The sequence below is a fragment of the Leptodactylus fuscus genome, chromosome 11 (genome assembly GCF_031893055.1).
Source record: "Leptodactylus fuscus isolate aLepFus1 chromosome 11, aLepFus1.hap2, whole genome shotgun sequence".
Classification (NCBI taxonomy): Eukaryota; Metazoa; Chordata; class Amphibia; order Anura; family Leptodactylidae; genus Leptodactylus; species Leptodactylus fuscus.
The window spans coordinates 76,698,605-76,724,487 of NC_134275.1; the positions used below are offsets into that span (position 1 = coordinate 76,698,605).

At 45.0% G+C, this 25,883-nt stretch overlaps 1 protein-coding gene across 5 annotated transcripts; it reads right to left on the reverse strand.

Moving 5' to 3' along the window:
* Positions 1-7,795: 7,795 nt before the first annotated feature.
* On the reverse strand, positions 7,796-25,746 carry PHF1 (PHD finger protein 1). Of its 5 annotated transcripts, none has more exons than XM_075259557.1 (15): positions 25,575-25,746; positions 17,690-17,880; positions 15,651-15,732; positions 15,462-15,557; positions 15,282-15,382; positions 15,056-15,204; positions 14,796-14,891; positions 14,457-14,525; positions 13,156-13,279; positions 12,444-12,511; positions 11,792-11,932; positions 11,543-11,657; positions 11,367-11,464; positions 10,913-10,990; positions 7,796-8,461 (listed from the first exon to the last, which is right to left on the reverse strand). In XM_075259557.1, the coding sequence occupies exons 2-15, from the start codon at positions 17,861-17,863 to the stop codon at positions 8,230-8,232; spliced, it is 1,623 nt and encodes a 540-aa protein (XP_075115658.1). In that variant the 5' UTR covers positions 17,864-17,880; positions 25,575-25,746; the 3' UTR covers positions 7,796-8,229. The 5 variants fall into 5 exon arrangements, with proteins under 5 accessions (XP_075115658.1, XP_075115657.1, XP_075115653.1 ...); XM_075259556.1 differs by having other exon boundaries at positions 15,651-15,735; XM_075259552.1 differs by having other exon boundaries at positions 15,651-15,742; positions 17,688-17,880.
* Positions 25,747-25,883: the final 137 nt, after the last annotated feature.

The window sequence follows — 25,883 nt, forward strand, 5'->3', positions numbered from 1 at the left end:
TTGTTGCAGTTTCTGCCAGAAATCACCAGTGCTGAAAAGCCAAATGTTTCTGCCTGGCGCGATCAGTTAAAGAAAAAAATATTATTAAAGTCAGTGGGGTCTATTCATATCTGATATTTTGGGGGTTCATTTTACCTTTCTTTGGGTCCTCTGAACATCCCAGCTCAGATGTCTGTCATTCTATTTCTGTAATGTCAGTTTTGTTTTTTTGTGGAATTTTTTGCTATTTTTTTTATAGAATATAAATATATTATATATAAATATAATATAACAGTTCTGTCAGATAATCCTCGTTGTCTCCCAGATAATGATTACAAGCACAAACTCTTTGGTAATATCTTCATTTATTTTGCTTGCAATGAAAAAACACAAAAGAGAATGAAAAAAAAGTCACATCATTGATCATTTTACCCAAAACTGGTGCGGACAGAAGTATTGGCGCCCTCAGCCTAATACTTGGTAGCACAACCTTTAGACACAATAACTGCGCACAACCGCTTCCGCTAACCAGCAATGAGTTTCTTACAAGGCTCTGCTGGAATCTTAGACCCTTCTTCTTTGGCAAACTGCTCCAGGTCCCCCCTGAGACGTGAAGGGGGCCTTCTCCAAACTGCCACCCAGAGATCTCCCCCCCCCCCCCCACAGGTGTTCTATGGGATTCAGGGCTGGGCTCATTGCTGCCACTTTACAAGTCTCCAGGGCTTTCTCTCACCACCATTTTCTAGTGCTGACCTGAAGTGTGTTTTGGGTCATTGTCCTGCTGGAAGACCCCTGACCTCTGAGGGAGACCCAGCTTTCTCACACTGGGCCCTACATGATGCTGCACAATGTGTTGGTCGTCTTCAGACTTCATAATGCCATGCACAAGGTCAAGCAGTCCAGGGCCAGAGGCAGCAAAGCAACCCCAAACCATCAGGGACCTCCGCCATGTCTGACTGTAGGGGGCGTCTTCTTCTCTTTTTTTTCCCTGTAAACTCTATGTTGAGGCCTTCTCCTACTTTTGTCTCCTCTGACCAGAGAACATTCTTCCAGAATGGTTTTGGCTTTCTCAGGTAAGCTTTGGCAAACTCCAGCCTGGCTTATGTCTCTGGGTAAGAAGTGGGGTCTTCCTGGGTCTCCTACCATACAGTCCCTTCTCATTCAGACGCTGACGCTGGATAGTACGGGGTGACACTGTTGTACCCTCGGACTGCAGGGCAGCTTGGACTTGTTTGGATGTTAGTCGAGGTTCTTTATCCGCCATCCGCACAATCTTGCGTTGAAATCTCTCGTCGATGTTTCTTTTGCGTCCACATCTAGGGAGGTTAGCCACAGGGCCATGGGCTTTACACTTCTTGATGACCCTGCACACGGTAGACACAGGAACATTCAGGTCTTTGGAGATAGACTTGTAGCCTTGAGATTGCTCATGCTTCCTCACAATTTTGCTTCTCAAGTCCTCAGACAGTTCTTTTGGTCTTCTTTCTTTTCTCCATGCTCAATGTGGTCACACAAGGACACAGGACAGAGGTGGAGTCAACTTTAATCCATTTCAACTGGCTGCAAGTGTGATTTAGTTATTGCCACCACCTGTTAGGTGCCTCAGGTAAGTAACAGGTGCTGTTAATTACACAAATTAGAGAAGCATCACATGATTTTTCAAACAGTGCCAATACCTTTGTCCACCCCCTTTTTATGTTTGCTGTGGAATTATATCCAATTTGGCTTTTTGACAATTCTTTTTGTGGTTTTCCATTGAAGACAAATTAAATGAAGAAAATACCAAAGAATTTGTGTTTGCATTCATTATCTGGAAGAACACAAGTATTATCTGACAGAATTGCAGGGGTGCCAAATAGTGGTATAAATGACTTTTTGGTCAGTTTTTATTGAGATTTACGGGGGTAGTGATGTGACCAAAATATGTCAAATTGCATTTTTTAAATATTTTTGACAGTTTTCACCGTACAGGATAACTAAGGCTATTTTTGGATAGTGCGGACTTATATGCATGTGGTGATACCTAATATGATAACATTATGTATTAAGGTGGATTTATTTAACTTTTTATTATTATTTTTTATATTTTTACTTTTCCCCTGTCCCACCAGGGGACTTGAACCTGGGATCTGCGGATTCTCAGTGCAATGTACTGCAGTCCTGATGTGCAATAGGAATAGGCAGCCAGGAGGTTGTTGCTCGGCCTCCTGGCTTCCATGGCAACCCCTTGGACTCCTTGATGAGATTTGAGGGGTGGAAGGGGGAGGTAATTCTGCCCTTGAATGGCCCAGATGGCGTGACTGCTATTGTGCACGGGATACTATTACAGCAGTGAGTGTCAGCGATACCCTCAGCACAAGGTAATACGGTGCGGAGCAGGAAGGGGTTAAACAAATCTCATCCACATGCTGCAAAACAATAGTCTCTGCCTCCCATTGAAAACAACAGGAGGCAAAATCAGACCTAAATCAGAGTTGAGTTCTGTCGTGTGTCTATGACCCAGAAATTGCAGTAGGACGCTGAAAAAAATAAACTCGATCTTGCTGCGGATTTGGGGCCGTAAACCTCCCCGCTGAGTAAGCCTATTCATCCGGGCCTAATCGGCAGTGAAGTGACTATTGTCCCTTAGGCCAAGGCCCCATGTTGTGGAAAAGCTGTGTTTTTCGATGCAGATTTTTTTGAGCCAATGCCAGGAATGCAGCAAAATCTCCAACAAAATAAGAGGCCGAGCTGGAGCGAGACTCCTTGTATAGGTGCAAAGAATAAGTTTGCCGCCTTAACCTTGTATCTAAATACCAAACTGTGAATGGAGAGAATTTATTAAGTCCTCTATACCAGTTGTTGGCTTATTTTGCAAAATGTTTGTACCTTTTTAGAAAAAGAGATTGTAAAATTTTCTCTCAAACAGAAATCCACAACACTTGTGTGTGCGTATGAGCCTGAAAGTTGTGGAAATGTCTGCACTTAATTGGTGCAGGAATAGAACGACAGAGGTGACAATGACTATCATGATGGAGTAACATCTGCTCTGACATATGTGCTGATACTAACCGGGAGGAGCCGATGTTATCGGAGCGTGGCCTGCAGTTCATCCTTAGTAGTGTAGTGACAAAGTTGTGTAGACCCCGTGGCCGCCCCATCTGTGTTTCTGACCAATTGATAGCAATGCTAAGTCCTCTGTAGATATTGATCATGGAAAATAAGTTAGAGCAAGATCTCTTAAAAAGGAGCTCCTGTCTGGGATCAATAGAATCCATAAGTACATTTGCAAGGACTTGGATGAGATATTAGTGACATATTTGTAAGTAAATGTCCCTTCTCACAAGTTGCAGGATATGACCAGAGCCGGAACGTGAAGCTCTTGGGCCCCAATGCAGAATATGTAATGGGGCCATTCCTGTGGCATTTAGACTAGTGATAGTCCGATTAGGAAACCTATCCGCATAAAAAAGAGGTTATCTAAGGAAACCCACGGACCTCATAGTCTGTAATGGGGTCCGTGTGGTTTCTGCACGAAAAATGCAGAGAGAAAAGCGCTGCTTGCAGGACTTCATTTCATGCGGATAGGGGAATGAAATGGCCCAATGTGAATCAGGCCTAAGACTTCATCCAATAGTGCTCTATAAAGTGGTGGGGGTTTCCATCCACAAGGGAAAATGAGGTGACAATTTATCTTTTCTATTTTCTAAAGCATTCCTATTTTGCAGCATTTTTTTCCCCACATCTGCCTAAAACATTTGCACCGCTCTGTATTTGTGCCTCCACAGAGTAATCTGAATATAGCGGGGTGATGTTTTGTTGGATGCAGCCCCCGCTTCCTCCTGTTACTATCTCCGTCATGTCCATACCTCCGTCCTGTATATTATACGCCATTACGCCCCTGCATTGTTACCTTTTTTGCATTATTATTTTTGCAGGAATATGCTCTTCAAATAACTGGAGGCTGTTGCATAGCAACAACCCATGTGACACCGGGAACAAGAGAAAGCAGTGATTTTTTTGCTATATAAAGGAGACCTGGAGGGCGGGTTATTCCTGCATCTTATAGAGTGCATTATGCACACAGGCCTGCTCTCCTGGGAGGAGGCAATTTACCATGACAATAGGCCTCGCTCCCCGCCACTCACTCACTGCTGCCGACTGCGTAAGGTCTCTTTCACATCTGTACTTATAGTTTTAACCAGCAGTGGCAGATTTGATGCATGGCGGGCACAAACAGACCTGAATGGTCAGTCGGCTTCTGTTGTGGCGTCCATCATTACACCAGTAAGGGTAACACCGCGCAGTGAATGCTGTAAAGACTAAAGCTTACCAGTCTACTGCGCAGAACGTTACATGGCGCCGCTATGATGCGCTATTTCTCCTGCTATAAATAAGCCCTCATACGGTTCTGTGAATGGAAAAATAAAAAAGTTATGGCTCTTGCAATGCAGGGACGGAAAAACAGAAATGCAAGAATGAAAACTGGCCCAATTCTTAAAGGGACTGACCAGGATTTAAATTTTTTTATTTTTTATAAATATTCAACAGGTAGTCCCTGCATGGAACAGGTGTACACACGGCCTCCGATACTCGTACTGTACACCCCACAGAGCCAGATGCAGGTGGCCGCAGGCCCTGTATAGAGGCCAGACACCGTCAATTGGCTTCAATGGGAATGGAGCTGCAGTACCATCATCTGGCCACTATACAGGGAGTGGAGCCAACTGCTTCTGGCTCTGTGTGGTGTATAGTATGGCGTCAGTGGCGGTGTAATACAGCTGATCCTTGTGGAGATTGGTTGTCAGCCCGCCCATACAACCTCCCTTCCCTCACCGATCAGATACTTGTAAAAAAAAAAAAAAAAAAAAAATCCTGGTCAACCCCTGAAAGGAGTTAAATTATAATTATTCTATCACCCTATAATTAGGCTATTACTTCTACCACAGAGGTCTATGGAGAGGGGAAGGGGAAGGCATCACATGCTGTAACCAAGAGAGATCTTTTAACTCCGTTATATCTGGTAAGATTATTCTCTACAGTACTAGTATACATTAGGAGGCAACAAAATCAATCAACAAGTCGGCAGCCTCCCCCCTCCTCCATAGACTTCTGTGTGTGAGGACAGATATGGCCATGGTTACTATTACAGAGAAGAGTGAGTGACAGAAAGGAGGAGAGAAGTCTAAGGATTGGTTCACATGGCAGAAAATTAAGTGGGATTTGAGACAGACATCCACCTCAGATTCCCCTTCATTTTCCACTCCCCGAATCTCAGATAAATGTCTCGAGTTGCTGAATCTGTGGCGAGATCGAGCAGGACACTTCTTTTTTTTAATCTCTTGCTCCAATCTCGACTCCCCCATTGAATACAATGGAAGGCAGAATCGGGGGGGGGGGGGGGGGAGGGAATCCACCTCAATATCAGGGGCAGATTCCGTTGTATGACTATCCTAATAAGTGGAGAAAGAAAGCATTTTCTTCAATAAGATTTCTTACAAAGTTTCTTCTATTCATTTCTGAGAAGCCTCCTTGTGAATGGAGCCGCAGTGTATACAAGTGTATGCCCGGCGCTCGATGGGACTGTAATCTCCAGCAGCAAACACAGCCCCATAGAAGTCATTAGAGCACCAGTCACACCAGTGCAACATTCACAAGGAGTCTTTAGGGATGTCTCAGCCCCTCAGTCTCCTGATCACTGAGGGACCTGACAACCCGACATGGGACAACCTCTTTAAAAGAAAACTTCAAAGAAAAAGGCACAATTTTCACCAATTTTGCAACAAGAATGTGCACTTTTATTCCTCCTTTTAAAATAATGGATGGGTCCCAAACCAGCGTCAGCGCGGTGTATGGGCCGCTAGGATGTGCACCATTGTAAAGTGATGTGCACCAGGTCCTTGGCTGCAAATAAAGTGCAAAGGGGGCAAAGCAAAGCCTCAGGTCACCTCAGGGCTGTGACACACCCCAGTGCACTTGAGCCTCATTTGCATATTCCTAAAAACAGCTTTTATAAGGAAATGGAGCATTTACTGTCTAAACATATGATGGTGCTGAGTATAATGTCCCCTATAGGGCGCTGTGGCTGGCGTGACATCAGGATTCCTGGTGACTTCCTTGGAGATTATTTACACCCCTTTACTGGCCTAAAATCTACTCCAGCTCCTGTACATAAATGTTCTGCATGTGACCGCAGAGGACAACACAATACGACCAACTTCTAATATGGAGGTCCCAAATATTGATGGGATTTACATTCTATTTCTGAAAGTATTCTACCTTTTTCCACACCTGTCTAAAACTTTTGCACAGTACTGTACAGATACAGAAATGGCCAGTACAGGGATCCATCTAATGGTCTCTTTATGTCTAGAGGATACAAAGTCTTACCATTGTCATAGACAGGGATTCTTTACTGTAAGAGCGGTGATGCTATGGGGGGGCCTGGGCGCCTTTGTTAAAAGTAAATATATCACTATTAGATTTCTGAGATGAGAAATTTATTCGTGGATTTATTCTGACTTCCATACAAGCCTTTCTGTCTCTAATATGGGGCAACTGGATCCCCTCTGGATAAACATGGTAGGATTATAGGTTGGAAATAATCACCTAGTGCACTGATGGCGAACCTTTTAGAGACCGAGTGCCCAAACTGCAACCCAAAACCCACTAATTTATCACAAAGTGCCAACATGGCAATCTATCCTTAATACTGTGCGGATCTACAATTGTGGACAGTTACGGGCGGTCTGTAATAATATCACTTGTCTGCTATAAAACAGATACTGTGTGATAAAAATAGTGAAGGGCCCCCACACAGTACAATCTGCTCCACAGTTGCCGATACACAGTACAATCTGCTCCACAGTGACCCATACACCGTACAATCTGCTCCAGTGACCCATACACAGTACAATCTGCTGCACAGTAGCCCCCACACAGTACAATCTGCTCCACAGTTGCTGATACACAGTACAATCTGCTCTACAGTAGCCCCCACACAGTACAATCTGCTCCACAGTTGCTGATACACAGTACAATCTGCTCCACAGTGAGCCCCACACAGTACAATCTGCTACAAACTGGCCCCACACAGTACAATCTGCTCCACAGATGAGTGCCCACAGAGAGGGTTCTGAGTGCCACCTCTGGCATGCGTGCCATAGGTTCTTCGGCATGGACCTAGTGTCTCTAAAACCTCACTCATTACTGTTTCCCCGAAAATAAGTCATCCCCCGAAAGTAAGACATAGCAGAAGTTTTGATGAATTGCCTAATATAAGGCACCTCCCGAAAGTAAGACATCCCCCAATAATAATCTTTCTGCGCAAAGATTGTATGAAGAAAAACATTGCAGCCGGCTGAACACTGTGCGCGATGTTCCGTGTACACAAGTATGCCGGCTTCTGACGCCGCTGCGATACGTTGTATCCAGTGTTCCTGCTGCCGTAGGATGAGCCCGCTGTGCATACACTAAGCATCGTATGCAGCGGGGTCCACTCTCCCAGCTCATCCCACAGCAGCCGGAACAATGGATACAACGTACGGTATCACAGCAGCAGCCGACTTTCCTGCGCACACGGAGCACCGCACACAGCGTTCAGCCGGCTGCAATGTTTTCTTTACACAATGTTTGCGCAGCAAGCACATCTCAGCGTAGCGCAGAGGTAGCAGCAGCACACAAAAATAAAATAAGAAATCCCCTGAAAATAAGACATAGCATATCTTTAGGACCAAAATTTAATATAAGACACTGTCTTATTTTCGGGGAAACATGGTATGTTACAATGTGAACAGACGCCTAATCCTGTAATTAGATCATAACAGACAAGGAAAACTTGTGTCACTTTTTTAATAATCCTGGACAGACATGGATGTGATTTTTCCATGAAGATTCTAATAGACACAAACCTGTGCAATTGTTCAACAAACAGACACCATCTTAAACCAGAGACCAGAGCCTAGAACGGACAGAACATCGGACCTTCAATCCCACAGAGTAACTTAGGAGATACAAAAAGAAAACAAAAAAGAAAAACTCAAGATTTCCTTCATATCATCGATCTGTTCATGTGTAATGTGATGCAGCCTCAGTGAGCTGACACTGTAGAAACACGTGACAGGACGAGAATCACAAGCAGCGCTATGTACACGCGTGTACAGAGAGTTCAGAATTAGCCTTGGACGTCTGTATGTACAATAAGCCCAGATCATGGGATCTTCGCAGGTAGCACATGGTAGCAGAGACGAGCACGGGATCTTTGTGGAATCATCAGAAGATTTCTCCTTCTTCCCTTTCCACTAAATATTCAGTAGCCCCCTCTGCCGTGACCCTCCGGGCAATCACCTTTGTGCCCTGCTCTGGTGTCTCTAACCACTCACAGTCCTCTGAAGAGGATGAAGATGGAGGCGGCAGAGGAGAGGAAGGTTCTGGAACAGGAGTTGATGGTTCCACTACCTCAGGGAGCAGAGGGGACACTTCTGAGGTTGCAGGTGACACCTCACTGAAATATAAAGGAGAGAAGTGTGAACGTCACATCTGAAACAGTGTCAAAGAATCCATCTTATCCCCAAAATTGGCTGTGGGCGGTAACAACGATCAAACATATTGTATTTCACGCTATCCAATCCTTCAGTGGCGCCAGGAGTGTCTGACTACCGCTGTCTCCCATTCATTCAGATTAGCTTTGTAGGGTGCAGTGGGGGGGCCGAAAGTCTCATTCCTCTGCCCCCCTCCCCCCTGCTGACACTCCAACTCTAAGTCACATGACTGACTTCACTCTACGCCATGTACCAGCAAAGTGATGTCATAGGCGGCAGAGAAGATCGAGTGCAAAGACTTCCAGCCCCCTGCTGCATTCTGCAAATACAAACGTAGGGGCTCTGGGGTATTTGCTTAACCCTATAATAGGGTTCTTCCACAGTAACCCCCAATGTCCATCCCCCACCAATTACAGTACAGGGTTCCCTCGTCTCATGTTCCCTACACAGCTGGGTGGCCAGGAGCGCAGCTCTGCAGGATATAAGATGATGATCCTAGTGGTATGCCATCCTTTTACATAGATATCCATGTCATAGGGACACTGGGAAGTAACAGGAAAAATACGACATTTCAGATACTTCGTTTTGGCTTTACTACAGCCCAACAAGACAAGGGAGGCAACAAATCTTGCAAGTGTGCCCTTGTGCTTCAATCACCACATGTCCAGAGCTGACAGTCAATACAAGGCTCATTCTATATCAGATGGTTATAAGAGCTTTTTACAAGACGTGAAATCCTATCCCCGGTCTGATATTTGGGGTCACCCATTTCCTGCAATCCCAAAAATGCAGCTTTGTATTATTACTACAATGAAATTCACACCAAATGTGTCATAATGTTTGGCTGAGGAGGATCAGACTCTCCCCCCCCCCCAGTAAGGAGCAACAGCCATAGGCAGCCATTGGTGAGGGTTCCGATATATTGTTTGTGCTGGCTTCTATGGGGACCATTATACAGTGTGTGAGTGAGACTGAGGAGGGCATTATACTGTGTGTGGTAATAGGAGGGATATACACTCACCGGCCACTTTATTAGGTACACCTGTCCAACTGCTTGTTAACACTTAATTTCTAATCAGCCAATCACATGGCGGCAACTCAGTGCATTTAGGCATGTAGACATGGTCAAGACAATCTCCTGCAGTTCAAACCGAGCATCAGTATGGGGAAGAAAGGTGATTTGAGTGCCTTTGAACGTGGCATGGTTGTTGGTGCCAGAAGGGCTGGTCTGAGTATTTCAGAAACTGCTGATCTACTGGGATTTTCACGCACAACCATCTCTAGGGTTTACAGAGAATGGTCCGAAAAAGAAAAAACATCCAGTGAGCGGCAGTTCTGTGGGCGGAAATGCGTTGTTGATGCCAGAGGTCAGAGGAGAATGGCCAGACTGGTTCGAGCTGATAGAAAGGCAACAGTGACTCAAATAGCCACCCGTTACAACCAAGGTAGCCAGAAGAGCATCTCTGAACGCCGCACAGTACGTCGAACTTTGAGGCAGATGGGCTACAGCAGCAGAAGACCACACCGGGTGCCACTCCTTTCAGCTAAGAACAGGAAACTGAGGCTACAATTTGCACAAGCTCATCGAAATTGGACAATTGAAGATTGGAAAAACGTTGCCTGGTCTGATGAGTCTCGATTTCTGCTGCGACATTCGGATGGTAGGGTCAGAATTTGGCGTCAACAACATGAAAGCATGGATCCATCCTGCCTTGTATCGGTAACGGTTCAGGCTGGTGGTGGTGGTGTCATGGTGTGGGGAATATTTTCTTGGCACTCTTTGGGCCCCTTGGTACCAATTGAGCATCGTTGCAACGCCAAAACCTACCTGAGTATTGTTGCTGACCATGTCCATCCCTTTATGACCACAATGTACCCAACATCTGATGGCTACTTTCAGCAGGATAATGCAATGCCATGTCATAAAGCTGGAATCATCTCAGACTGGTTTCTTGAACATGACAATGAGTTCACTGTACTCCAATGGCCTCCACAGTCACCAGATCTCAATCCAATAGAGGAGCATCTTTGGGATGTGGTGGAACGGGAGATTCGCATCATGGATGTGCAGCCGACAAATCTGCGGCAACTGTGTGATGCCATCATGTCAATATGGACCAAAATCTCTGAGGAATGCTCCCAGCACCTTGTTGAATCTATGCCACGAAGAATTGAGGCAGTTCTGAAGGCAAAAGGGGGTCCAACCCATTACTAGCATGGTGTACCTAATAAAGTGGCCGGTGAGTGTATACTATTATATAGAAAGGGGGTACAGCATAGAAACAGATGGGGATGGTTCATATAACCTGCAAAAAATTTTTTGCTCCACCTGGATGGGACATTGCCCAGTTCCCTACCCACGCCATTCAGCAGTTGCTGAGAATTACAGGGACACCGAAAGCGATGGCACAAACCTGGACTGAAGAGAAGCGGCCACAGTCCCAGAAGTGTTTGCTGATGGGTGGAAAGAGGCGAACATCCGGATTGGAGGGCTAGAACAAGAAGGAGGTCATCACATGAATACAATGGTCAGGAAGAGAACAGAGCAAACAGGAAAACTTTCCCCCCTTCCACTGTCTGTAGGTTATCAAGAGGAGTAACACATGGCTGCAGGACCAGGCTACACAGGGACTGTATGTAGTCTGTAACCATGGAGACACATAAGTCTGCATAGGAGCTGTTGACACAAAACAGTAGGAGATTTTTAATTGAGACAATAAAAAACAAAACTGGCTGCAAAAGTGAACACAGGTCCTAAGAATTGACAGCCCTCTATGTACTGTAGACATATACAGAGGAGTTTATAGTTCAATATACAATCCTGTTACTATCCTGGTACCGTCCACATACTGTGCGTGTATCACTTACCTCTGTAGGCAGCGCGCTCCGGTGCGTCGGAAGTTGTAGGCGCTACCGCGGTATCCCAAGTACTCCTGGTTAGAACTAAATGGATTTTGTACCACATCCTGAAAGGAGGTCACAAGATAGGTCAGTCTGACGGCACAGCCCCTGCCCGCCATGCACTTTACACCCCTCCAAATTACCTGGGTAAGAGCTCTCTGCAGCTTCTGCTTCTCTTTCCGTGTCCGTTTCTCTATACTTGCTGTCTTTGTTTTTTGTGGAGGGCTTCTCAGGACCCCCATCCTCCCTAAAAGGGAACTGCAAGAGATCTTTATATCCGCTCGCTGCGGAGGTGAAGGGAGACACGGAATGCAGCATGATTTATATACACAGTGATGCTTAATGTGAGCATTACATGGAGGACCAGCAGCCGGCAGGTCGGGGTCCCTCACCTTACACACGGAGTGGAGCCTCTCACGTCTGCTTCTTGTAGCCTCAGCTCTGTCACTGTCGTCTGCGGTGCAGGAGGGGGGACGCGACTCTGGAGTCCAAACAGACACTTTTTCTTTTTAATCTCCTTCCCAGAGATAAACCTACAAGTAAGGAAAAAAAAACAACTTTATATAATGGCAAACCTGTAAAGGAAACTACGAGGTTGCCCAAAACCCATGTGTTTTAGATACTAGTGACCTATCCACCAGATTGGTCAAAGGATCTGATCAGTGTTGGTCCGACACTCTGATCCCGGATTAATCAACTGATCCAGCTGGACACTGTATACTACAGCTCTACAGCTCTGCTCCCATTTACTTGAACAGAAGTAGAGTTGTTTCCGGACATTTACAGATTCCGGCTGCCAGACCAGCTGATCAGTGTGGGGTCCAGGTGTCGGACACCAATTGATCAGATACTGATGACCTATTCTGTGAATAGGTCCCTAGTATTTGTAAGACGTGGTGTCCTGCTTTAAACCTGACACCGATAATAGTCTATAGGTAATGACCGTATAATGCTGACAGAATCAATAGAACCACACATGCTACAGGGAAGTTGAGATTTTGGCAGCACTGATCAAAACTTTTTCTTCATATAGGAGAGTCTTACCTGTCTTTCTCTGCTGTCAAGGCGTGAAGCAGATGGGAGTACCTGTCCGTGCGAGGGGTATCTGTAAGCTGAACAGCACTCATGGTTATGTAGGGGTATACATTGTATAGGTACCACTCAGATATCATCATTTGTCATCAATTAGTATACCCTGTCCATGTCCTGGGCTTTAATTCTCCCCCCAATGTCTCTCAATCACGACTGGCTGCTCTACTCTACGGACATGAGTAGAGTAGAGTTGGCACAAAGGAACTTCTTGTTATACACTAGTAATAAAGCTTATCCGTTGCAGGGAATGCACTGGCAAGCTTTATGTTTCCCTGCATAACCTCCTAAAGGCTAAGGCTCCACGTTGCGGAGATGCAGCTTCTTTTGTTGCAGATTTTGTTGCGTTTTTTTGAGCCAAAGCCAGGAGTGGATTGAGCAGAAGGGACAAGTATAAGAACTCCCTTTATAATTTCCATTCCTTTTTCCATTCTTGGCTTTGCCACAAAAAACCGCAACAAAATAAGCTGCATTTCTGCAATGTGGGGCCTCAGCCTAAAGCTCCTGCAATCTAGCTCTGATAGCCAATCTATTAAAGCTTACTGCTTCTCTTTTGCATTATTCTCTGCACCCAATAGGAAGCAGAAGAGGTGGAAAAAATGGAAGGACCCTCACACCGACAAGGACATGAGATGGAAGGGATACTTAGGAGACATGAGTGACTTACTTCTCCCAGTAGTAGACTCTCCCAGTTCTCATTGACAAAAGACAAGATTTCCCGTTCAAAATCAAAATATTTCTTCTTACAACAAATACTGAGGTGATAGAGGACGAGGTGCGACACATCCACCCTGCAGGAGAGACGACAGCTCATTATACAAAGATTCATGTTCATCCTGTTTCAGAGCTTGAACGTGGGGACCTTACAGAGTACTTAGAGGGAATCTGTCAGGTCTATATGGAACACAAACCACCCACAGGTCCTCATGAAGCAAGGCGCCTGGATTCCAAAAGAGATAACCTTTATATTTTCTTAGAGAGGAGTCTGATGAGTCTCATCTATGGGGTTCCGGGCAGAGACATACACCCTGACTTCACTGCGTATGCTCCCAAAATACAGCACACACGCAATGAAGTGGAGGTACTGCTGTGGCTTCACTCACTAAGTAAAGGAGCTGGGCAAGTATAAGTGTTGTTATTATTACTCAAGGCACAGATGGCATTAAAAGACAGTTATTTGAGACACTAAATCCTTGCTCTATAAGGACCTGTGCAAGTTTTAGTGCCCAAATCACCCAAACAGTGTGTTCAGCTATAGAGGAGGAACTAACGGGACGAGGAGTTTTCTGCCCTTCCTCTCACTCATCCCATTGATAAATAGCACAGATAACTTCTTCACAGTCAGGGCAGGAGTGCCCAAATAACCTATAAAGTAAAATATGTCTAACAAGTAGAAGTGGTGACTACACGTAATCCTGCCACTAGTTATAGTCAGACAGTGACCACCATTTCCCCACTTAATGTACCCGGCAGGAGAGATTATGAGATTTTCTTCTTCATGAGGCATGATGGGAAGGAACTTTCTATACAGGTAAATTAGGATTATTATCAGTATTAGAGGAGCTTTCCCAGCCCCGTAGCTTTTCTCATACTGATGACCTCTATCCACAGGATAGGTGATGAGTATCTGATCAGTGGGAATCCAGCAATGGTCGGCTGTTTCAGCTCCGCTGGACACTGGAAGGTCGTACTGTGGATGGACAGGGCTGGGAGCAGCAATAGGTGCAAAGCTACAGCCTTGTCCAATCCCTAGTGGTGACAACATGGCACTGCAGCTACGCTCCTATTACATGAATAGGAGCAGAGCTGCTTCTAATGCCCAGGGTTGTGGTGTTGGACCCCTACCAATCACATAGGGATGGCCTATACTGTGGATAGTGATCAGTATATAAAAGGTTATTGGCGTCTAGACAACCCCTTTAACATTCAGCCTTATGAAGATGAAGAATGAGGTAACATAACACTCACCATCCCAGAGGAAGTCTCCAGGCGTTTTCGGGACCTCTTGTACAGACCGAGCACTCAAAAACATAAAACCTGAGATAAAGAAGAATGAAATATTCAGAGAACACCATCGCCACATATCTCTAATCGCACTAGTACCGTCGTCACTCTTGTCCCAGCTTCGTAGTTACTTCCCTACTCCCCAGTCACTTAGGTGCCATATAACATAGTATGTGCCCTGAATTCCCCATAAAATGCATAGAATGGAAGATAAGTGGCCGCTAAGCACCGATTATCTTCAGGGAAAACAAAGGTACATTTTGTCCAGTTGGACCCTCTTGCTCCCCTCTGGTCCATACTCACCTGTCTCCGTATAAAAGAGGTTTACTCAGACACTGTGTACAAGCTTCATGAAACCACTGGAGGCAGCGACAGCACTGAAGCATCTTCATGTTCCATCTGCAGGGACAGAGATCTGTGTGTATATATTGATGTGTACCCGATATCACACCTTCCTAATGTCACCATCCTTATGTACACATGTCATACTTACACGTCTGGACCCACCCACCCTATCCCTTTGGATACCTCCCCCCATCATTTTTTACTTACGCCATACTTACTCTCCAGGCCCCCCACAGTAGCAGTAACACTGCTGTTTATTGGTTAGGTGCAGTGGGTCCCACTCTAAAGACTTCAATTGATAGGGCAAGGACAGCTTCATCTGCAGCATGGAACGTGCAAAAGGGCCCTTCTTGAGCGCGCCACCTCTCTGAAAGGACAAGAGATAAAGAAGATGAAAGGGGGGTCCTGTAGTGAGATGGACAGTGACAGGCCGACACTACATACCTTGGTAGCCACTGCAAAGACACATTGTCTGCACATCCAGGAACTCCCTGCACTATCTGTATCGCATGGCACACTGGGCACATGACATTCCTGATGATATGCTGGAAGACAGGGGGCAGAGCTCAGTGCCAACATCATAATGATATCAATGTATGTGACAAGCATGACAGCCGGACTTACCGTGCTTACACTTCCCACAGTGCACCAGCTTATTGTCGGGGGTACACGATTGCGAGTTGCACACACAGCACAGCTGCTCCTTCCCGGGCACAGCAGCTGAGAGAATAAAAAATGTGTGAACTCAGCTGCCAGGCGAGACACGGCAAATCCTCCATTAAACATTAATGAGGAGAAGAATGGGAGTCTTACGGGGGAAGATGTCCTTCCAGAGCACAGAAAACTGGGAATTATCTTCAAAGCGAACTAAACACGTCTCTTGTGCGCTGTCCACCTGCTCGTGAACCAGAAAAGAGACAAGGGCAGGAAAGATAAAGTAGATGGAAGACAATCCAGGTCATCTACAAGTCATGTACATATATCACATCCCCTCCGTATACACTCCACAGAGATCAGGAAAGAGGGATGTGTATATAGGCTGCAAACTGTCCAGTAGTGCAGCTGTAAAGCTTTGTCCATTATTCAGGACGCATGTTAACCCCTTAATAATCAATGGGTTTTATACCATAGAACAGGTGTCCTGTGCCGCCCTGGAAATGGTGCTTGTCAGTCTATAAGTCAGGACTCTGAAGGTGGGGAACACAGGACCCTCTCATCCCAGTCATCAAACCCATTGAAGTCTCTTAAAGGGGTTAGGCCATGAAACATGTTTATCCTCTATTCATAGGAAAGAGGACAAATTGCTGATCAGTAGGGGTCTGACTGCTCAGTCCACCACCGATCCGAAGAACAGGTCTGGGAAAAATGGCTGAACCTCCTGGTGGACACAGACAGAGCCCCTCTCCCACTCAATTCAATGGGAGTGCTGGAGATGGCTGCAGTACAGCACAGGGCGGTGAATCGCCATCCACCAAGGGATTCTGGTACTATTCCCAGACCTGCATTCTCAGGATCGGTGGGGGTTACAATGGTCAGACGCCCATCAATCAGCAATTTATTCTGTATCCTATGGATAGAGTGACCATAGCATGAATGAGAGGGGGCTCCTCCTTTCATTATTTTCGCATTGTGACTCATTGCCTCTATTGCTCAGATATCACTGGGCCACTCTTTGCCCTTGTTACTAAAAAGAGCTCATTTATATACTGACATGAAAGGCAATATCTCAGCAACAGAGGCAGCGATTCACAAGGGGAAACACAGTTATGTTCAGGTGACCTGTCTGTTGGGTTGAGATGCTTGGTTCTGGTCTCACACTCCCTTTAACAGCAGCCTATGTCATAAAGACACAAAGAGTGATGTATTAGCATACAGGAGTATCGTACATGATAAGTATCAAATAAACGTCAAAGGAAAACCTTAATGGCATGACAAGAAAAGTAATTAGAAAATCTTCCCATTTGTCCAGAATAATGACAGAGAAAAAGAGAGAAAAGGTCCACGTAATGCTTATTCACGCAAATGTAATAAACTGAAAGTGAAACATTTTTGTAACTAGAAATAATTAAACATTTTGCAGAGATTTATAGAATGGTCTGTTGTCTTGATCGGCTGCCAATGGACACAGCCATGAATGCAGGAACTTTCTACGGTGATGTCCTTATTGTGGTCGGGTTATCAAACAGGGAGAGTTCCTGAATTCATAGTTAGTGCAACTTATCAGGACAAAGATATCGGCACTAAGATGGGTGGAGGAAATCTATTAAACGCTGCAAAATTATTTCAATTTATAAAAATGTATTAATTGCCTACAGGCTTACACATGGTTATGTTCATGGGAAAACCCCTGCTGAAGCAGAAGCAATGTTCTATGCGGAACAGCACACAAGCGTTTCACCATGAAACCTGGTCCGTGTGATAGCCAGACTTACCGGCCTGAACTACATGCTGGCCGCAGGACTCCGAGCGTACTAGTTATATACGATGATAGGAGTCTCTGCCCTCCAGCAACATACTGTCTTGTACATATACTGTCCTGCGCATATACTGTCCCGCGCATATACCGTCTTGTACATATACTGTCCCACACATATATCGTCCCGCACACATACTGTCCCGTACATATACTGTCCCGCACATATACTGTCCCGCACATATACCGTCCCGTACATATACCGTCCAGCACATATACTGTCCCGTACTGTAATTGATAAGGGAGGCAGGGAATCGTAGCATCACAAGTAACCATACTGCTCCCAGCAATACATTAATACTGATTCATCTAAGATTGGATTACACAAGCTATTACTATGACGTGACCCCACTAAAACCTTCTCAAAATTAAAATTCACCTTTTTGATGATGCCTAGATACAGGAGTCCATCTGTCCAACGAGCTAAAACATCTTGTCCCTCCCAAAAGCGCGCCAAAGTCTGAAAGCGAGGACGTTTGACCAGTGCAGGAGTCACTCTCGGGCTGGCGGGTGTGGTACGGCTGGGTCGGGTTGAGGGCTCCCGCCCCTCCATCACATTTTAAAAAGAACCTGAAGTAATAAAGAAAAAGTGAAGAGACGTTTAAGCAAAAGCATCAACAATCCTATAAGTAACATAAGAGGATGCAATAACTATGGATATAGGGTTTGTCTTACTCTGAATTGCAACTTTGGCGATACAAATAATACAGCATGTGTAATATGAAGTCATATGTGTCATCAGCAGATGTGCCAAGACTTCGCCACCACCAATCTAATACTGAAGACCATTTCATTACATTATAATAATAAAACCGTATATAATAAAACCGTATACCGCACAGTACGATTTATTCTTTTAATATCGGTCCCTTTGGACAATGTAGGTCAATACTTGGCATAAGTCAGAAGCATGGACAGCATGAAGAGACCCTGAGCGCTCCCATAAAACCTCTAGTAACATCTTCAGTCCCCCTGAGTTACAGCCTGTATACTTTATACTCCGCACAGGTCGAGGACTCTTAATAATTCAGACGTCTCTCGTGCCAGCCGATACTTCATCAAGACTGGCGTAAAGAATGCCAATCTTAATACACTCCTGGATGTGTAACTATTAGGCCTTATTCACATGGACAATGGCAGTGAATGGGTCTATTCACAGGTCTGTTTTCTGACAGATGATATTTCACAGCTCTTTGTCTGTCAAAATGGACATAGCTAGAATCATGTATGTCAGCCCTGAGACAGAAGGTTACATCAATGCTAGGACTAGACTGATGACATCATGATATAAAGCCCAAAAGCAGCGCCATTCACAGCAAAGATTAGAAAGGGTTCCCTGTTATGGGGCAATATCCCCCCTAGATAGAAGGGCCTGGTGTATGTTAACCCTTCTATGACCCTCGGATCACCTGGGGTTTCTGCTGGAAATCACATCAAATGGTGCGATTGTTGCTGCAGGTTTCCAACGCAAAAGGTGAAATCTGCAATGAAAATCCGCAGCATATAGCGACATCCTGAACATTGAAAATCTGCACCGCAGGTCCATGTCTACTGCAGATCATTTCTCAGCATGTCAATGAGAATCAGTAAAAGTCATTCATTCTGCTTGTACTGTAACGTACTGCGATAAACATTACCCAGAAGACGAGAACATACCCTTAGGCCTTATCTACACAACAGTGATAAACGTCCATGTAATGGCTGTCACATGGCCCTTCTTTATGGACATCAAGAACACTGACATTCTCTCTCTTCGTCTATGTCAGGACCCGATAGAAATCAATAGATTCGGGTTTTTTAACAGATATAAAATAAACTGACGCTCTTATCACATCCAATAAAAACGGATCAACAAAATAAAGACCAATGACATTCATCCGTCTTATTCCCCAAAGCGGACGATAAAAACAGAAAAAAAGGAACGGATGCAAATGACCAATAAAAAGAGGCAAGAAATTTTGTTTTTAGCAGCCATTGACTACATCAGAAATATCCATGTCCTGTCCTGTCGTGATTATAAGGCAAAATTCCACAATTCTTCATTTTCTGCCACCATTTTGTCATGGCTTATCTCTGCCGATTTGGCCTAAATAAGTAAAAATCGAGCAGGACGCTTATTTTTTGTGCGTCCTGCTGCGCTCGCTGCCTCCATTGTCTTTTACTGCACTTTCTGCATTAACCATGCGCTTTATCTGTACCATGGTGACATGGCTTTGTGGCAAATACAGATGAAGCAAAGGGTTAACAGTTACTGCTTGTAGTAATAAGTGGCTCATCCAAAACATTTCCTAGCACCCTACAAAAACCATACAAGAATAATAGGCTAGCAATAGGATGAAGCATGGCGGCTCAGTGCTTAGTCCTGTAATGCAAATCTGACCAAGAACAATACTTGCAAGGAGTTTGCCAAAAATATACCAATAGCTAAGCTGGCGCCCCGTAGTGGGTGTTGTGGGCGAGCACCTGTATGTCGGCCACTAACTCCACAACACTCCTGCACTTTGAGTCTCCCTGAGAATAAGCTCATTACATAGGTTTGTCTTTACCAGGGGTGAAGAGAACGAAAAAAAGTTACAGACTCCGGAAAAGTAAAAGGATTAATTAATATTGTATAATGCAATGGATAGTTATTACATATTTACTTTCATAGGAATTTAATTTATTGTATTAGACGGGCCACACGGTGGCTCAGTGGTTAGCATTGCAGCCTTGCAGCGCTGGAGTCCTGGTGTTCAAATCCCACCAAGGGCAAAAAAAACCATCTGCAAGGAGTTTGTATGTTCTCCCCGTGTTTGCGTGGATTTCCATCCCATATTCCAAAGACATCCTGATTAATATAATAATAATATACATTGTGATCTCTATGTGGGGTGCACAATCTACATAGAAAAAAATAAATGATTGCATTAGAGGATCTTTATTGCTTCTGACTGACCATGTTCTGCTTTTATAAAGGAGTCAGTCAGGCCATGGAAAATATAGAAGAATTGGAGTCAGTGGTCCGGCCTGTTCTGGGTCTGTTCCCCCGCTGATGTTACCTGCCCCTGAATTATTAAGGGGATGTTCACACAGCTGAATTTTAGGCTTATTCTGCCTCCAAATCTGCTCCAAATTCCACCTGAAATCTGCCCTACATTCACTTGTACAGGAGGCAGACGCTGACTTTTTCCACTAGATGATTTTTCCAGATATCAGTGTCCTGCAGATTCATCTAATAACTCCCACTGAAGTGAATAAAAGGTGGAAAAATACCGGCTGCGAGGGTGCAGGGCCGATTCCAGCTGACGCTAGGGGCACACTTGCTTTCAGGGATTTCTGTTCTGTGGGTTGGCTTGGGGATCCAAAAAAAAGCCAAATCCAATCCACTTAAAAAGTGGTTACCCGCAGACCCCCATAACGGAGTCTGCCAGGGATCCGCCCGCTCAAGTGGAATGGAGACCGGAATCCCTGGGTGCAGATGTGAACCCAGCCTTATCTGCAAAAATTACAATGCCCCCCCCCCCCCCCCCTGAAATGTTCCCTCCACTAAGAACTAATAAGAATCCTCAATGTTCACAAAGATTGTATCGCTGCTCAGCCACAAAACCCGCAGCGCGAGGGTCTCCTCTAAGGAGCGCCATTTATGTGAGGAGTTGGGAAAATGGAGAGAAATCTGAGGCAGAAGTCATCTTAATTCCTCTTCATATTCCGCCATGTGAACAGGCCCTAATAGTTACCCACAGATAATAGGAGCAGCATGAATATGGAGGGAGACTATTACTGTAGTAATGCCCTAATAGCAGCCCCACATAGGTAACTGTAGACAGATAATAGCCCCCCACACACAAGTAATGCTGTTACTGTAACAATGCCTTGATAGTGCTCCCCCACATAATACTAATATTAATGCCACCCCTACATAATACTATTACATGAGGAGGGGGTCCTGTTACTGTAATCGTGGACTAATAGACCCCTTACCAGGACGTGTGTGCACCTTCTATTCTGCTCCTAACACCTATATATTTAATGCACATTATATCCATGAATCATTGTCCGGTAACACAAATGATTATAGAGCAGGCCCCATTCCATAAGCTCCATAGACTTGGATGTCCTCCCATTGCATTCTGGGATAAACTTGGGACATACGCTCAGTGTTTTGCATGGACCCTCGGCCCTATTCATACAATGGATGAGAACAGCTGTGAAACAGACATTTTTTTAACGGCCATCACAAGGCTGCATTGACATCACCACATGTGACTAGTAGCGGCCGCTCACATGGCTTTTTTGGCAGTGTGTTATAAAATAGGTCAGGTCCTATCTCTGGCCATTCTCTTACATCCCTCAATTGACGGAAATCTAAGATGTGATTCGAGAAAAATGTCGCTTCATCGCTTTTGCCCATCAGTCACTTTATAGTATGGGAGACTAGTTTGTGATGATGCAACGCTTCATACATGACTATGAGACTGAGTGCGGGGCTAAGGACAGGGTGCCGTCCAAGTAATGTTCATACAGGCAGTTTATGCCCAGAAATTACAGTCTGCACGTGTGTGCCTTACCTAAACAATCAGAAGGAAGACTTTGTCATCAGCCATGACTGACTGCAGTGTCAAGAAACAGACCAAAGATTTCTTCAGCCGACTTCCAGTATTTCTAGCTAAAAATGTGCAAGATCTTTCACAGCGGCTAATGCCTAAGGATAAATCTGATGCATCTTCTCCAGTCTCGTCTAAGTTTAAACAATTTGGCTTATTTTGATGCAGAATTTTGCACCAAAATTGTACAACAATTTGGTGCCCTGTTCAGATCTGCATTCAGATAATTCCGTTCGCCTCTCCGTATGAAAAATGTAGAGAAAAAAGCCCTGTAAGCAGCACCTTTCTCTCTGAATTTTTCGTGCAGAAACTGAGCGGAAACCACACAGACCTCATTATAGTCTATGGGGTCCGCGGGTTTCCTAAGGTAACTGCTTTTTTATGTGGATTGGGGGTCCCCAAGCATACTCTTCGAACAGAAACTCATGTGCAGATGTGAACAGAGACTTAGGGCTCATTCACATCTGCGCCCGGTCTCCGTTCATACAGGTTTCAGTTTCCTGCACAAAACAGAGCAGGAGACGGAAACCTGCAGGACTCTTTCATACTCATTCATTTGAATGGGTATGAAAGATGTCCAGCCGTGAGCGTTTTATGCTCTCCACCGCGAAACCGTTTTTTTAAAATCGGACACAGAGTCGGACATGCAGTACTCTGTGTCCGGTTTTAAAAAAAAATGGTTTCTCGGCGGAGATCATAAAATGCTCACCGGTGCACACAGCCGGACCCGGTCTGACAGCTTTCAGTCTTCTGCCTGCAGAAGACGGAAAGCTGAGAACAGAGACCCGAATGCTAGTGTGAACCTAGCGTTAGTCATGTCCCCTTTACCTGTGAAGCCGTGCCCAGGTTTTCAGCAGGTTAGAAAAAAAAAAAAAACATCTCAAACTAAATTCGCCAAGATGCAGGAAGTTTTGGTGCATTTTATGCCTAACAAAATGTCTAATTTCCAACACAGTAAGGCCCCATGCACACAACTGTAGTGGCTTTCAGTAGATTATCCATAATTACACTAGGTGCACACCTGCTTTTGGGGTTTTCCGTTCTTCTGGTAGAATATGGACCCATTCTTTTCTATGACCCCCATACACACATCCATGTTCGGGCCGTAGAAACTAAATAAAAAGTGTTTTTATGGCTCTGTGGTTATGGATGACACAAGGATGCAATACTGACATGGTGTCTGCAGAATATGGATCAGTCGTTTTGCAGACAGTAGTCAGAGCACAGTTGTGTGCATGGGGTCTAAATATGACCCGCGTTGTGTGATACCATCCTAACACTGACACCTGGACAAAGTTTCCAACAATATCAGGTTTTCAGTTTCTGAACGTTCCCTCCCAGTCACAGCAATGAAAGTTCTGTAATAAGGTATCGGAACAAAGAAAATCAGAAAATTCACATCTGCACCATCTCTGTATATCCAGTTTGGCTTTCTCTGAACAGCATAAGATTATACAACAAACTGCATTATATAAAACAGGATACAGATTATACAATTTACAAGAACTTGGTGAAATGATGTTCCAAAAATACATAGATGCGATGATCTGCATGCGGTGATGAATGTGTCAGCGGCCAAGTATGATGGGATCAGTCTACAGACAGAACGTCACATTTACAAATGTCAGCTATTAAAGGTGCAACCCGTCCTTTAGAGAGAAACACAGACAAGAGATCACAAGTGTTTATTCAGATTCACATACCACACAGGACACAAATCAGCCAAAATCCAGGTGGTTTCCAGTCCAGGCCCCAACATGACCTACAGGACAGTGGGATTCATGGACAACCTTGTAATAAGGATTGCACCTTTAATATTTAACCATCTCGAGTCTCAAGTGGTGATATGAAAAAAATTTATGTAAAAATGTCAAACAAAAAAAAACGTCATACAAAGGACACAATAATCACAAGATGGATCAACAAAACAGCAAAGAAAGGAACAGCAGAGGCCGCATTGGTTCCCTAGTCAATGTGCAGATCCTTCTAGATCTCTAAGTCTATTTGTCCTCACATCTTCCCTAATAAGTTACAAATAAGTGAAGACTACAACCCCAAGAAGGAGAGGACACCTAAAATACAGGAGGGGGCCATGGAAGCTGCAACAGTTTCACAACATCCCAAAAAAGGATGTGAAAGTTACTAAACATTCATTTGGCTCCTGGTTATCAAATAAATCTTGAAGACGCCAAGTCGCCCGTATAACTTCCTTCTACATCTTTCCTCGGGGGATTCTGTTCTCTGCTCTTCTGTATAGTTTTTAGGGTTTTACCTCGAGTCTACCTCAAAGAAACATCTTAGCTAAAGTCTTATACATTCTGGTCAAATGAAATACAAGTAACCAACGTGACGGACAGCTTTTCAGCAGATCATCAGACCTTGCAAATTTGAATTTCATTGAAGCATTGACCCCATGTCAGTCAGAATTGGTCAACGCTACAGACCTTGCTGAAAAGATTCCAAAAACCACAAAGTGGATCCCCCTCTTTACCAAATGGCTAGCAGGGATATCTATTGCTGGACACCGAAATACTAGAAAGTGTCCCAGACCCAGCAGATAAGTCCAGGTTTGCACCTTTGTCATTCACCATGGAAGAGATGAAAAATGACTAAAAAGTTTCATATGACGAATGACAAAGCTCGCCATAGGTAACATCCAACGGATGACGATTCCTGGACTACGCAGGGCAATCACATGCGGGGATTTGGCGCCTTAATACAGGTCAACTCCAATGACAATTCACAAGCCATGCACAGGAGTAGGAGTCTACAGAAAATTTCAGGTTTTCACCTGAACAAAAGAAAAAAAAAAAATCTGCTGCAGATGGAAGTGCTAGAAAAGCTAAGGAAGAGTCCGAAAGAAGCGAGCCCGTCTGTTACTGGGTCCCAGATTAAACCCAATACTTGTGAATATCACCAAACTACAAGATCAAATCCTATCAATAAACAGAATCGCACGTATTCACGTATTCCTATCCCTCATTGGGTGACAATATTGGTTAGAACATAACAAATGATACAGAAGAGCGAGAAAGAATCCTAAAAGCCTCTGAACTCACTCCTATGGCGAAAGAACCACGTGACGTGATGGCGCCGCCGGCCGGAGAAGGGAAATAAAGAAATATAATTGAGTGACGCTGCTACGTATCCATCATGAGGACAGGACAGGGATCCCACCAATATTGGCTATGTATCCATCATGAGGACAGGGATCCCACCAATATTGGCGCCGCCCGCGATCGGCGTCTATAGGTTCCTTCTCCTACCGTATATGGTAATCTTATGGATTATCATCCTCCGATACTGCAGAAATCACAATGCAGCTCCATGACACCGCACTGATCCCGTTAACCCCGTCCATTACCTGCTGGATAAGCAGCCTGACTAATTAGCATTGCCTCCTCATTTGCCTACATTTGCATAATGTCCTGTCAGAAAAGTGCGCGGGGCTGTCCTGTCAGAGGGATCCCAGTGTCACTTCACAGCCATTACAGCGTCCTTCTCCCTCACTTAACCCCTTCACGGCCGCCTCACATCCAGTCAGCCGCGGACATTAGAGCCGGATCATTAGCTGAAGCCCCGTCCTCCGGAGATAATTCTTCTCCCGTGGCCTCTCCTGCTCCCACCCCCCTGTCCTGATAATTGGCCTCTGCTATTCCTCTCACACGGTGCTCCCCTCACCCCGGGGTCCCCTCAGATTCCTCCCCCGGCTCCTCCTCTTCTTCTTCCCCTCACAGTGGCTCGGTGTCTTCCTCCCCCGCCTCTCCCGGGGGGGTCCGGGCAGGAGCGCGTCCTCCTCCTTCTTATCCTCGGGCCGCACCTCGGCCCGAGTGACGCAGCAGCCTAAAGGCAGGAGGAGCCAGGCAACGACCCCGACGACGTCACCACACCCACCCCCGGAGCCAGCCAATCGGAACCGTCTGTTAAAAAGAGAAGGCAGTTCCCAGTTTCGGCAAATTTTCCTTTAGAAGTGGGCGGGGCTTCCTAGAC